A 12,396-nucleotide genomic window follows, 5' to 3' on the forward strand; every position below is an offset into this window, starting at 1 on the left:
CTCCCATGAAACCCTCTCCACCCTACCATCTCCTTCCCTCTTCTCCCAATTGCAGTGCATTTGTATGCCTTGTCCTGATTGCCTAACACACACACACACACACACACACACACACACACACACTATACACACACACACACACACACACACACACACACACACTATAGAGAAGAGCAGAGTGATGCTATAGCTTCTTCTAGCAAGCAGTGGGACAGGTCATCACTCCTCTCTTCACTGTCGCCACACAGTCCATTTCCTTGCGGCTCCTATGATTGGTCCAATGCTTCTGAGCTCTGGGATTGGGCTAAAACTTGCAAGTTGGAGTATTGTGGTATTTACGCGGAATACCAATTTTCGAGCTGGATTACCGCTGCGGTAAGCCCATTTCTGATCGGAAATTTGACAGTCTGTATTCCGCTGAAATTTTCCGACCATCTCTAATCATGACCATGTGAAAAATCTGCATGTGACGCTGATTTGCTAACACAGACTAACAAAATCAAATTACATAAAAACTATCTTTAATATTTCAACTGTTCCTTATGTTTTGGGGGCATTGAATTCAAAATAACATACATTTTTCTCCATCACATAAGGTTTTCCCACAAAATGCAAGAAAAAAGTTAGAAAAAAAAAATGCTCCAATCACCGGTAAGAATTTATTCATTCTTTAACTACATGACTTCCATCTTTCAAATTTAATGAATAATCACTGTTATACATTATTTTAAATATAAACACTCAAAATAAAACCAATAAAAAGAAAAATACAATCCAAGAGAAATAAATCACTCTTCTTCAAAAAATGTTGAGGCTTCTCCTTTTATGCTTATTTTTCTCACTGCTACTCCAGTCAACAAGTCACCAATAATGCTGCTAACATTCCACCGCCCCATTGCCTATTTTCCATTTCTTTGAGTTGTTTGGGAAGTGGTGCAAATGAGAGTGGAGGATATGCAGTTTGAGGGTCAATGGACCACCTAAGTCTTCTAATCTGTTCAACTTATTTTCAATGACGGTCAAGTTTGAGTTCTTATAGTTTCCAGAGTGTTTGGTGATCACTTCCTTAAATCAAAAAACACAAACTGCTTTTCCTTCTCATCCATTTTTATCTCTAACTGGCTGTTTCATCAGTTTTTTTTTGTTTTTTTTTGGGGGGGGGTACCAGGACCAACAAATACTTTTCTTCAACTTTGCATTTCTTGATAAAGCATTACAAACTGATTAATGATTAAATGTTTGATGTGGAGTGAAGAAGACATTGGATCCATAAGACTGTCCTCACATTATTTTTATTTTCAGTTTTACATGCCACTCGCATTGGGTCAATCTCTTTTTGCCTTATGTAAGCTTCTGTCTTGAATGTTCCATCTACATAAAAAACTTAAAAGCATAGAAAGGACGCAGGATGTGCCCCCCGCATGATGTCCAGTTCACCCAGTGAGAGGACACCAGAAGGATGGATGCCTTAGAGGACTCTCGGAATCATTGACTGATAATTGCTTCCTCGGCTCTGCACTTGGCACATTCGGACTCCCCCGTTTTGGGGGAGAAAAAGTGCGTCTTATGGTCTGAAAAATACAGTAATTTATGCATACAATCTGCTCATAGTCCTAATATTTCAACTCTCATACAATCAAAATGCAATTCTTGTACCACACTTTCAAGTGTATTGAATGGCATTACAGGTATTGAGGGAAACTTATTGGCACTGCCTTTAAGGCCTCATTTTGATAAGTCAATGAAAAACTTCCATTCCTTAGTATCATACTTCAAATTGAGCATTTTCTTCAACCCAAAAACATTGTTGCAGTACACCAATTCTCTGTCTTGGTTTCAGTACCACAAGAAAAGGGTACCTGGTATCGACAATTATTTTTCCTTAAAGTGTAACTGTCGGGCATAAAATCAAAAATCAATTATTTATTTTTATCTGGTAAACAAGTAATAAGGATGCTAACCAGGCAATCCAAAAGTTAAAATCACTATTACTTTTCTTGTTGATAAATGATCATTCCCCAGTTTAGCTGACTCTAATTTGGAACACACAAAATTTTGTACACACAAAGGAAGTTTCAAGGCATGCTGGGTTGTCCTTTTTTGCTTCTCTACTTTCCCTTCAGACTTAACGAATGCAGCCTGATTGTCTGAAGCCTCTTTCCCTCCTGTTTTCCCCTCCCACACCTCTGTTCCTCTCTGTTTGGCCAATATTTTGCATGCTGAGACACTTTCTATAGTGAAGGGCAGACAATGCATACACAATCAGGCATAGGAGAGTAAGGGAGGAAATGACATCAGGATTGGCTTCAAAATAGCCACAGTTAAAATGGGAAATGCTAAGAAGGATTTTCTCTTTTTTTTTTTACTGTAAAAAAATCACTAAAATCAAAACGTGAATAGTGCAATGCATATGTTATGTAAGTAGAGCAAGTATTTATCTACTTATATATGTGTTTTTTTCTGAGATAGTACGGCTGACAGCTCCTCTTTGGCTGATGGTGTAATGGTTAAGGGCTCTGCCTCTGACACAGGAGACCAGGGTTCGAATCTTGGCTCTGCCTGTTCAGTAAGCGAGCACTAATTCAGTAGGAGACCTTTGGCAAGTCTCCCTTACACTGCTACTGCCAATAGAGCGCAACCTAGTGGCTGCTGCTCTGCTCTGGCGCTTTGAGTCCGCAAGGAGAAAAGCGCAATATAAATGTTATTTGTCTTGTCTTGTCTTGTCTCTTTAAAGAGACACTGAAGCGAAAAAAAAATGATGATATTATGATTTGTATGTGTAGCACAGCTAAGAAATAAAACATTAAGATCAGATACATCAGTGTAATTGTTTCCAGTACAGGAAGAGTTGAGAAACTCCAGTTGTTATCTCTATGCAAACAAGCCATTAAGCTCTCCGACTAAGTTAGTTGTGGAGAGGGCTGTTATCTGACTTTTATTATCTCAACTGTTCCTGGACTATTTACTTTTCCTCTGCTAGAGGAGAAGTCATTACTTCACAGACTGCTCTGAAAGACTCATTTTGAATGCAGAGTGTTGTGTAATCTGCACATATTATAGAATGATGCAATGTTAGAAAAAACACTATATACCTGAAAATAAAAGTATGAGAATATTTTCTTTGCTGCTAATCTTCTAGTAATTATTCATAGTACACAACCAATTCACTATATCATATTTTTTTTCCGCTTCAGTGTCTCTTTAAGTCTTTGAGCAAGTGTGCTATGTCTTTAGGAAGGTGGAATTATTATGGTAATTTAGTTCAGGCTGCATGAAGAGTTGAGGCTTGTTGGTATCAGCACTGAACTCTTCACTGGAAATGCTGCCTTTGTGATCAGTGTCATGAGGAATAGAGACTTTCTCTTAGGAACTTGGTGAGGAAGGAATACCAGTACCATGAGGAACAGGATGCATAACAGATGGAAGATTTGGGTATGATTTTTTTTTCTCGCTTTCAAGTAGTAGCCCTTAATGTTACAAGAGCATAAGATAGTCATCTCCATAGTGATTGTGAGGCTTCTTCAAGACTATAGGCAGCCACATTTGAAAAGTTTTTTTTTTCAATCTTGACACCACTGTCATAGATCTTCCATGCAAATACAGCAGACTTTTTGTGGAGAACACCATTTTTCCTGATCACCAATTTTCACAAAAAAATATGCAAAATACACTTAATAGCAGCAGTGATGGTCTGCTGATGTTTTTTTCAAAATATAGTTCCCACATATTAAACAAAAAACAGTCAAGTGTAGAGAAGGCCCGAACGGTTCGCCGGCGAACGGGTACCGGCGAACTTCCGGGGTTCGCAATCGCGGAGAACCACTCTCTTTACCGGAACTTCGATTTGCCCCCATAGTGCACCATTAGGGTCAACTTTGACCTTCTACATCACAGTCAGCAGGCACATTGTAGCCAATCAGGCTACACTCCCTCCTGGAGCCACTCACCCCCCCCCCCCCCTTATAAAAGTCAGGCAGCGCCGGCCATTTTACTCACTCGTGTGCCTAAAGTAATTAGAGAAGGGACAGCTGCTGCAGACTCTCATAGGGAAAGCTTAGTTAGGCTCTTGTAGGCTTCTTAGCTTGCTCCTTGCTGATTCTTTTTGCTAAAATAGCACCCAACAACAGCTCTTTTGAGAGCTAATCGTGTTCTTGTGTTCTATTTTTTTTTCTGTGTGTCCCACAGACACTTGTGTTGCATAGACAGCCTTGATAATTCATACTGTTTGTGCCACTGCCAGGCCCAGCACATTCAGTCACTACCTGTGTGTGTGACAGGTGCATATTGTAATACCCATTACTGCATATACCTACCTACCTGTTGTTCACAGTGCACCCACCTACCTACGTTAGTTGAGCGCACGCAGTGTCACTGTGCTTGTCCTCTACCTGTCTGTGTGTGACAGGTGCACATTGTAATACCCAGTACTGCATATTACTACCTGTTGTTCACAGTGCACCCACCTACCTACGTGAGCTGAGCGCAGTGGTCCCCAACCGTTTTTGACCCAAGGACCGCTTCATCACCAAGCAATTTTTCCAAGGACTAAGGGCCCGGGCAGATGCAAGCATATGCGGGGGTGTTATTGCACGTGTGTGTGTGTGTGGGGGGGGGGGGGTTTGAGGGCTTGATCTACTGGCACTTTGGGAAAGATGTCTTCGCACTGCACCGGGGCTGCTGTATAACCCACCAGCACAAGGTACATCTGATGTGACAGGTGGTGTGAAGGGGGTACTGCCTGGGCTTCCTTATCTACTGGCATTAATTTCCTATCCTCCTCTGCCTCCGCTCACTTTTACCCTTCCCTCCACCTCACAGCCCCTTTACTCTCCTCCCCACACTCACTTCACCCTTTCCTCCTCCCTACACCCAATTTACACTTCCCTCCTCCCCACACTCACTGTTACCCTTCCATTCTTCTTCCCACACTAAGCTTCCAGAATCAGCTGCTCACCTCAATGCAGACTGAACTCTGTGGCTGGCAAGAGACTGGAGTGTCCCAGTCATCCTCACTGCTGCCACCTGGTGTCCGTACACACATAAAGCATTACAAATAATAGACACTAGGTGGCAGCAGTAACAATGGCTGCAGACGGCTCTTCTCTATAGCTTCCGGCAAACTTCAGTGACACTTCTCTCTGCACTGTGATGACAGATGACACGGCCCTGCTCAGAGCAGCCTGCGGCCCACCAATGGGCCGTGGCCCAGAGGTTGGGGACCTTTCCGGAAGTTCGATTCGCCCCCATAGTGCATCATGAGGGTCATCTTTGACCCTCTCATGATGCACTATGGGGGCGAATCGAACTTTCGGAAAAGTTTGCGTTCGATCGTGATCGTGTTTGGGCCATCTCTAACTGTGACTGAAATAAAGCAAATTTGCATATAATTTAGTATAAAATATGAAATATACCACCCTGCCCTACTCTCAGCCTGCCACCTGCACCGACCTCTGCCTGGATTTTGTCTACTCTCTGCCTCCCACCTGCAATGACCTCTGCCTGGATTTTGACTACTCTCAGCCTGGTGCCGGCACCAACCTCTGCCTGGATTTTGACTACTCTCTGCCTGCCTTATTTGTACAGTTTCACATTTTTCAGTTTATTCATAAATTTAATGAATTCAACAAATTTGTGTTTTAGTCTTTTATTTATATCCTTTTAGATCTTAGTCTGATTTTTATACGTATTTAATGCTATCTATTTTGTACTGAGTCTAATGATTAACTTAAAATTAACTTAAAAAATAACATATATTTATAGAACAAACAGTGTTAACTGATGAATTACAATAGATCATGGAAATTTTTGATTAAGATGTGGTAGTAGTTAAATATTTGGTTTCTTTTAGTAAGTAGCACTTGATTGGGTGGAGGATGAGTGTTAAAAAGGTGGTAGTCTGAATAGGACTTCCCTGTACTCCCCCCTTGTCACTTTGGTTTCCACGCTCGTTCTTCCTAGGATCTGATTTGATGGAAGCGCCGATGCCCTTTTAGGTTTTCCCCTTTTTTAAGATGCAGTTAGCATCTTGGCCACAAGATGGCAGTAGGCGCAGCCTTTTCCTTCCGCATGCTGTGCGAACGGGTGCTTAGCAGCCGTGGAGCGCACGCATGGTGTGTAAGGACGTGGACAGGAGGAGGTTTGTGAGCGTGACGGCGTGACGCCATAAAGGCGGAAGACGCCGACACGACACATTAGAAGCCCACGATGCGCCGTTACCAGCCATAATAGCCAGAGGAGACACTATACCATCCGGGATCCAGGCAGCGCGACACCGCCCCTCTGATGAGGCCCATGGATAGCGAGTGCCAAACGGCTGTTAGGGCAGTCGCCCTGGGGAGTCCCTGAGTACCGGGGCTTCCATTTAGATCCACACCTGCCACCACAGGGTCACGCAAGTATAGCCTGCACTGCAAAAGTCTATGCTCCCTGCATGCCATGTGCTTTGCATTCTGCTTTGCTTATGCTAACAGTTGGAGAAACTTGAACTGTATGGTCTTTTGATCAGCGTGTATTGTCACAAGTTGCTTGATGCATAGCAGTGACTTTGTAGCTAATCATTGTGTGAATAAAGTGGTGACAGTTTTTATCCTGAAGTGCTTGCCAGTTCATTCTCTTCTTTTTTGATCTTTTATTTATATGCAGAAGGTCTATCAGGCTTTCATTCTGACATATTTTGGTGAGTTATGAGTTAAGAATTGGAGGCCTAAAATTCTTGAAAACAATGTATCGCTTTTGACTCATAATTCCAGACAGAAATGCACCACCAGGGTATTTTAATCATTTAACACTAATCACTTCTTGTCACTTCTTTATTGTGTTTGCAGGCAAACATGTCATTTGATCAATTCATGCACAAAGGTATTCGATTTGCTCAAAAATTTTATTCAGAAGATCATCTCAATTTTATAGAAAATGAATTTGAAGTGTTTGATGATGATGTCTACAATGTCACCTTCCCCAAATCAGGTAATCTAAATCGGTTGTTGTTCACCCATGATTTTTTTTTTTTAAAGGGAACTTTAACTGTACTTTTAAAAAAAAGGTTCACTTACCGGGGGCTTCCCTAAGCCTCCTGCAGCTGTCCTGTATCCTCGCCAGTCCTCTACGATCCTCCGGTTCCCCCGCAGAAGGTTAGTTTCGTTTTCAGCCGAGTGAGAGTCAGCCCCTGTCCACAAATCTCCTTGTACGTGTTCCTGTCATCAAGCGAATCCTGCGCAGGTGCAGTACAAGGTTTCTCTTACTGTGCCTGTGGACCGGCGAGGGAACAGGATGGCTGCAGGGTGCTTGGGGAAGCCCCAGGTAAGTGAAACTTTTTTTTTTTTTAAGTACAGTTATTGTTCCCTTTAAAGTGGATCCGAGGTGAACTTTTACTCATTGCATAATTATGTTCCTTTCCTATTGTTTATAGGGCATTCCTCAAGCCAAATACTTTTTTGTTTTTGTTTTAATACTCTAATTCCCTATAAACTAAATCAGAGAGCCTTGGCAGTAGCAAGGGCTCATGGGAGCTCAGTCTGGGCAGGAGGAGGAGGCGTTAATAGCCATTGATTTCAGAGGCAGAGGGGAGGAGGGAGGATTCGTTTTTTTACAGGCTTAGTGATCAAGATACAGATAAGCCTGCCTCTGTGTAATGTTTACAAACAACATGGCTGCTGTCATTGTATCACATGAAGAAATAATAATTTTCTATTAAAGCTGTTTGCAGCTATATTTGCTGTGTAAACTATCTAAACTTTAGATAAGATATATAGACAAGTTACTTGTTATAGTTAGTTTTTCATCTCGGATCCGCTTTAAGGTTTCACTCTTGAAAAACATCAATAATTGTTTTTTGGAGGCCGTAAGACCTCTTCTTTCTTTGCTAGGACCATGACATACTTCCACAAACCTGTGTTGTAAATAATATCAGATTTGGATGCTGAAGATAGTGAAAAGTCAGATTTCCACTCTTTAACCGTTCCCCGACTTCTGTGTTGTATATCTACGCCCCTGAGGACTTCACTTCAGCACCAGAGGCATAGATATATACGTACCCGTTTGTTTACCTCACTGTTCCCGATCACCGTGCTGCTGCCATTCGTTTCCGTTGGAATCCCCCTTTTCTGTGACCGGTAAATGGGAACAACTTGTACCCAAACCCGATGTGATGAATGAGAGCCGGCATCATGCGAGACGTCAGCTTGGCTTTCACTAACAAAATGAGAGCAAACAGTGTTACACTTACTACTTCTGTGTACTGTTTACACTACTCAGCAATTCAATGTAGCACCATCCTGTGGCCAAAAAGTAAAAATGCACCCCCATACACTATTATAAAGAGACATACATACATTTGTATTCATTTTTAAAGAAGGTAGATTTTCTCACCAGATGTCAAAAAACCAACAAATAGTCTTCATTTTTATCCAATATACAAAATTGCAAAGATTTGACAAACAATGTCTTCAATCATGAAAAAGTGCTTCCATTCAATAACAATAATAGGCATAAGAGGCCCAACAATTAGATTTCTTTTTGGCTTGTTTCAGGTTATGACAAACCTTCTTCATGCCCTATTAATACAAAAAAGATCTGGTAGACAGATCATAAATCAACAACTGAAAACATCAAAGCATCTGGGCAAAACAAAGCCATGAAAGACCATCCCTAAATGCAAGCATTAGTAGGCTTAGCAGAGGAACATCATGTCTGGACATGATGTTACTCTGCTGAGACTACTGTTGTTTATATTTAGTATGTAACTTCCTACTGCCTACCCATCCCCAATACTTACAGACCTGAAGATCAGTGGTGACCAAAAGAGAGAAAAGCAGTGCACAGTAACCATGTGGCACACTTTAAATGCAGGATATGAGCTATGACCTCACTTCTGCATGTGAAGTGTACTCCGTGGTCACTGCACCACTCTCCCCTCTGTTCTAATGAGAGTGAGTGATGGGGAGGCAGTGGCAGCCATACAAATCACAGAGGGGGTTGCTCTGGCAGCATTGAAAGGCCTCTGCTGATGAGGCTACAAGTGCCTGTTTGGTTCACCTGGACCAAGCAGCACTCCTGTGTATGAAGACAGAGGCCCTTATGCAATTAACTTTTTCACCTGAGTTTTCTCCTAGGTGATATTTTTAAACTTGTCAATATAATGCCTTTTAAGCCACCAGAAAGCTAGAAAATGCTCAAAGTAATTTTAATATTACCTTTTCACCTACTTTTTGGTACTTTTTTAGTTAAAAAGTGATGGAAAACTATTTTAAATCGATGATGAAAAATTAGCTCCTAGGAGAAAACACAGGTGAAAAAGTGAATTGCAGGAACTCTTCAAAGTGTAGAGGCAACAAGTAATATGATTTGGAGGCTATACTGAAGAACTCAAATGTGTAGCATGCAAAACCTCCAGTAGTGATCTTTATCAGTGATTGAATGTAACTTCCCACTAATAATGATTAATGAAGCATGGATCTAAGTTTGTGCCCCCTCAATATCCAAACAAAAATAGTTTTCTCATTATTCTGAAAACAACTAACTGAAACAGATTAAGGCTCCCTGGACACTGCAAATCCCTTTTGCAATTCCGATTCCATTCCAGCACAGTGCACGCTTTAGCATGCACCTGTGCTCATTACAATTTGTAATTCCGATTTTCCCTCAATACAATCAACAGAAAAACGGGGGAAACAACGCACCATGCAGTAACAATTAAAACTTGGAATCGGATGTAAAAACCGATTAAAAATCGGAATCGCATGCAGTGTGCAGGGAGCCTAAGTGCTACTGGCTTTGCCACATTATTTGTGAACCTGAGCAGAAACTGTTTAAATTATTTTTCCCCCTAGGCACCAACTGGATGATAGAGATGTTGAATTTAATTAAAAATGATGGGGATCCCACAATAATTCATACTGTGCCAATTTTTGAGCGATCACCATGGTTTGAAACTGTTCCATTTAAGGATCAAATGGACAAACTCACTCGTCCAAGGATCATTTCTTCCCATCTACCGTGTCATTTGTTTCCAAAATCCTTCTCAAAATCTAAAGCAAAAGTAAGTATCATAAGTAAAAGGCAAGCTGAATCCTACAAGTATGATAAGCAGCCCGTTATGTGAAAATCACTACCTTTTATAATGACTTGTACTTAGTGATGAGCACAAATTTCGCATTGTCGTGATTTTGCATCAAAATTCACAATTACAATGGGAAATAGTATTGCGAAATTTCAGGAATAATCCTACTTAATTTAGTCTGTAATTGTAGGAACCGTAATTTTGTATTTTTGCGTAAATTAGTGCCGACTTTAGCGGTAAATAGAAAAGCCCCCATACATGCTATCGTCATCATATGTGGATACAAGTCAAAATATCATTTTTCAAAAAGACTTTGCTGGTTTTGAGAAAATCTATTTTAAAATTGCAAAGGAAAGTCGATTTTTAAACTCAAAAAAATTACAGTTTAAAAAAAAACATTTTTCAATCAATTTTCTCAAAAGCTAGAAGGTCTTCTTGAAAAATTATTTTTTGGACTTGTACCCAATATTCTAACATATGGTGATGATAGCATCTATGAGGGCTTTGCTGCTATTAACCGCTAAAGTCGGCACAAAATTATGCGAAAGTTATGCGAAAAAGACACAAATAGTATGCGAAATTATGAATGGATTATACAAAATCAATTGAATTTACAAGTCGTAACTACAAATGGGTGTAATTGGGAAAATGTACGTGAAATTTTGCGTAAACGTAATTAACTGATTACGATCACTAGTTGTACTATATCCCAGGCCATATCAAGCATCCAAAGAAGGGCTTTGCTGCTCCCATCAGTGGAAAGTTCTGTGCATTTTCTAAACCCAAATGAAGGGAGCAGGGCATCCCCTGGGATAAGAGTGGGTCCACACTAGACCCGGTTGCAGGACGGACACTGCAGTCCGGATCAGGGGAAGTACCCACTATTGCAAACTGATGAAAGTGCATCAGTTTTGCATCAGTTTCCGTTCAGGTTTTTCCCTGACAGAAAACGTCTCCATCATTAGAAAGGAGTGGGAGGATTTTTTTTGGGCCAATCATAAAGCTCAGGCTATCCGTTTTAACATCCGTTTTTTGCCTGTGGAGCTGGAGATGCGTTTTCTCATTACATTTACTACCCCTGCGTGTATCCGTGGTCCTGATCCGTTGCGTGAAAATGCAGCAGATTCGGACCTTCCGTTCAGGTTTTGAAAACGGATCCCCGCAAACGCAGACAGATCCGTTTTTTACTTGGGTGAGGCTGGCTGCTATTTTCAACATTAGTATCCGGGACTCCGTTTTTCATCAGGTTTGAAAAACGCAGCCACGGATACGTTTCCGGACCTAGTGTGGACTAGCTCTTAGTCTAATTTGTTGAAATGTATAAAACCTGTTATAATGAAATATACCACAGCAATCTGTCACTAAACCACAGCAATGTAACTTTAACCACTTGTGCCCTGACTACATTACATTCACAACCTCCCTCCCATCAGTTGTAGCAGAAGGAAGTGAATGTTAGTCTGCAGTTCTGATGAGCACAGTGCACGTGTTAGCATGCACCTGTGCTCATTACAGCAGGCAACAAGTAGGGCATTAACCTGGGTGTAACACCAGTGGCATAGCTAGAGATCATGGGGCCCCATAGCAAAACCCTCAGATGTAGGAAACGAAACTGAGAAGAATATGGATTTTTCCTTTTAAAATAATACCAGTTGCCTGACTCTCCTGCTGATCCTGTGTCTCTAATACTTTTAGCCACAGCTCCTCAACAAGCACGCAGATCAGGTGCTCTGACTGAAGTCAGACTGGATTAGCTGCATGCTTGTTTCAGGTTTGTGATTCAGCCACTACTGCAGTCAAAGAGATCGATCAGCAGGACAGACAAGCAACTGGTATTGTTTAAATGGAAACATCCATACCCCTCTCAGTTAAGGTTACCTTTAAGCAATGCCACTTGCCCCTTACACTAAGGATATGAGTTAATTGTGCCATTTACATTCTCATCAACACTGCACATAGATCAGAGGCACTGAAACAAAGTCTCAAGAACATAAGAAAGTTAATGGTGAATACAACATGTACCCAGTGGCGGCGCCACGCTGGGGCTTACCCAGGCTTAAGCCCCAGCTGGCAGCTCATTAGCCCCCCTCAAAGCCCCCCCGCCGCCGCCGGCTGTGTCCGACCCGACCTGGCTCAGCTGCACTGCAGTGAGCGAGGGCTGCCTGAAGTCTGGGAGGAGGGCGACTGGGCAAGAGCTTGGGCTGGCACCCACCCCAGCAGCGATCCCACGGACCCACCCACCCTGGCTGGCCGGCCGGCCGACATCTGTCCTGGGCCGGGCCGGGCGCAGGCTCAGCTGAGTGAGTCATGCAGAGCGCGGCCCGCCCCAGGGGTAACGT

At 42.0% G+C, this 12,396-nt stretch overlaps 1 protein-coding gene across 3 annotated transcripts in view; it reads left to right on the plus strand.

The window, feature by feature from the left end:
- LOC137521616 (sulfotransferase 2B1-like) overlaps nucleotides 1–12,396 on the plus strand; it is a 45,083-nt gene that overhangs the window by 11,371 nt on the left and 21,316 nt on the right. For 2 of the 3 annotated variants that reach the window (XM_068241095.1, XM_068241096.1), the window contains exons 2-3: nucleotides 6,825–6,966; nucleotides 9,828–10,036. In XM_068241095.1, the coding sequence (XP_068097196.1) occupies nucleotides 6,831–6,966; nucleotides 9,828–10,036 (345 nt within the window). In that variant the 5' untranslated portion in view covers nucleotides 6,825–6,830. Of the gene's footprint in view, nucleotides 1–610; nucleotides 652–6,824; nucleotides 6,967–9,827; nucleotides 10,037–12,396 lie in introns of those variants that run through there. The other variant, XM_068241094.1, reaches the window with a different exon arrangement.

Source organism: Hyperolius riggenbachi, chromosome 6 (assembly GCF_040937935.1).
Source record: "Hyperolius riggenbachi isolate aHypRig1 chromosome 6, aHypRig1.pri, whole genome shotgun sequence".
NCBI lineage: Eukaryota > Metazoa > Chordata > Amphibia > Anura > Hyperoliidae > Hyperolius > Hyperolius riggenbachi.